The 1,212-nt window shown below is 75.2% G+C and overlaps 1 protein-coding gene across 2 annotated transcripts in view; it reads left to right on the plus strand.

Moving 5' to 3' along the window:
- Nucleotides 1–1,212, plus strand: part of ZFP36L1 (ZFP36 like 1 zinc finger CCCH-type) — a 3,736-nt gene continuing 2,524 nt past the window's right edge. The window contains exon 1 of one of the 2 annotated variants that reach the window (XM_021537050.3): nt 1–137. Coding sequence is in view for 1 of the 2 variants with exons in the window: in XM_021537049.4 (XP_021392724.1) it covers nt 341–397 (57 nt within the window). In the remaining variant the exon portion in view is untranslated. Of the gene's footprint in view, nt 138–180; nt 398–1,212 lie in introns of those variants that run through there. The other variant, XM_021537049.4, reaches the window with a different exon arrangement.

A 1,212-nucleotide genomic window follows, 5' to 3' on the forward strand; every position in this document is an offset into this window, starting at 1 on the left:
CTCCCCCTTGTCCCGCCCCCTCTCCTTCCTCCCGAAAGTTTTTTTGGGCCTGCCCGCCCGGGTGATTCAGTTGCGGTGTCAATCATCCTGCCCTCCTCCTCCTCTCCTTTCCCGTCGCCGGCTCCTCCTCCCGGGGGGTAAGTCACAAACTTTATAAGTTGAGCTTTCCCCGAGCCCCCTGGAAGCGGCGAGCGGGCGCGGCGGCCGGGCGGGCTGGTGGCTGTGTCGGCGGCGGGGGGAGGCTGCGAGCAGGGGCGCTGGAGGCTGTGCCTTACCCACGCCGTGACTCCTCGTGTCCGAGTGCCGCTGCCCCACTCGCTTCCCCCCTCGCTCGCCGAAGATGTCCACAGCCCTGGTGTCGCCCACCATCTTCGACTTGAGCGAAGTTTTATGCAAGGTAAGGGCGCCGGCGGGGGTTCCGCCGCCAGCTTCGGGGCTTCTCAGCTTCCTTGGGGCTCGTGTTCGGGCTTTCCCCCTTCCCCTCCCCCCACTTCGTTTTCTGATCGTGGGCGAGTTCAGCGGCGGGACCGGAGGGCGCGCGGCGGGATACAAGCGCGGCCACCCCATTTTGGGACTCCGGGGTCTCTCCCGCCCGCGTTTCCCGCCTCGGCCGCTCCGGAGGAGGAAGGGTGGGGGAGCCGCCCGCTCCCCCGGCGGGCTCAGCCGCGGCGCCGAGCGGGGGGGCCGGATCCTTCCCGTGCCCCCGGGGCCGCCGCGCTACAACACGCCCGGGCGCGGCGCGGAGGGCGGCGGCGCTGCCGCGGGGCCGGGCGGGGGCCGGGCGGGGTCTCTCCCCGCGGGGCTCGGCCGCCCCTCGCCGGCCGCGCTCCGGGAGCGGTTGGGCGGGCGCCGCGCCGCGCGCTGCCCTTCCCGCGCGCCGCCGGCCCCGGGGGCGCTCCCGGGGAAGCGCTCCCGTCGCGCGGGGTTTTCGGGAGCCCCCCCGCGCCGGGCGCTCGGCCGGGACCGCGCCGCGGACGGGGAGGGGCGCGGCCGGGGCCCCGCTCGTGGGGCGGCGGAGGGGGCTGCAGCAGATGTGGCTGCGGGGGAGATGACCGGGCAGGGCTGTCGGGGCACGGCGGCCGCCGCCGCTTCCCGGGCCGCGGCAGTGGCAGGCGGTGGGGTGCCGCACCGCGCTCTCGGGGCTGCGTGGCGATGTCGGAGGAGGTGGTGGCAATAGCATTGACGTGACCGGCTCTTGCTTTGTCCCCGCAG

Source organism: Lonchura striata, chromosome 5, assembly GCF_050655825.1.
Source record: "Lonchura striata isolate lonStrDom1 chromosome 5, ASM5065582v1, whole genome shotgun sequence".
NCBI lineage: Eukaryota > Metazoa > Chordata > Aves > Passeriformes > Estrildidae > Lonchura > Lonchura striata.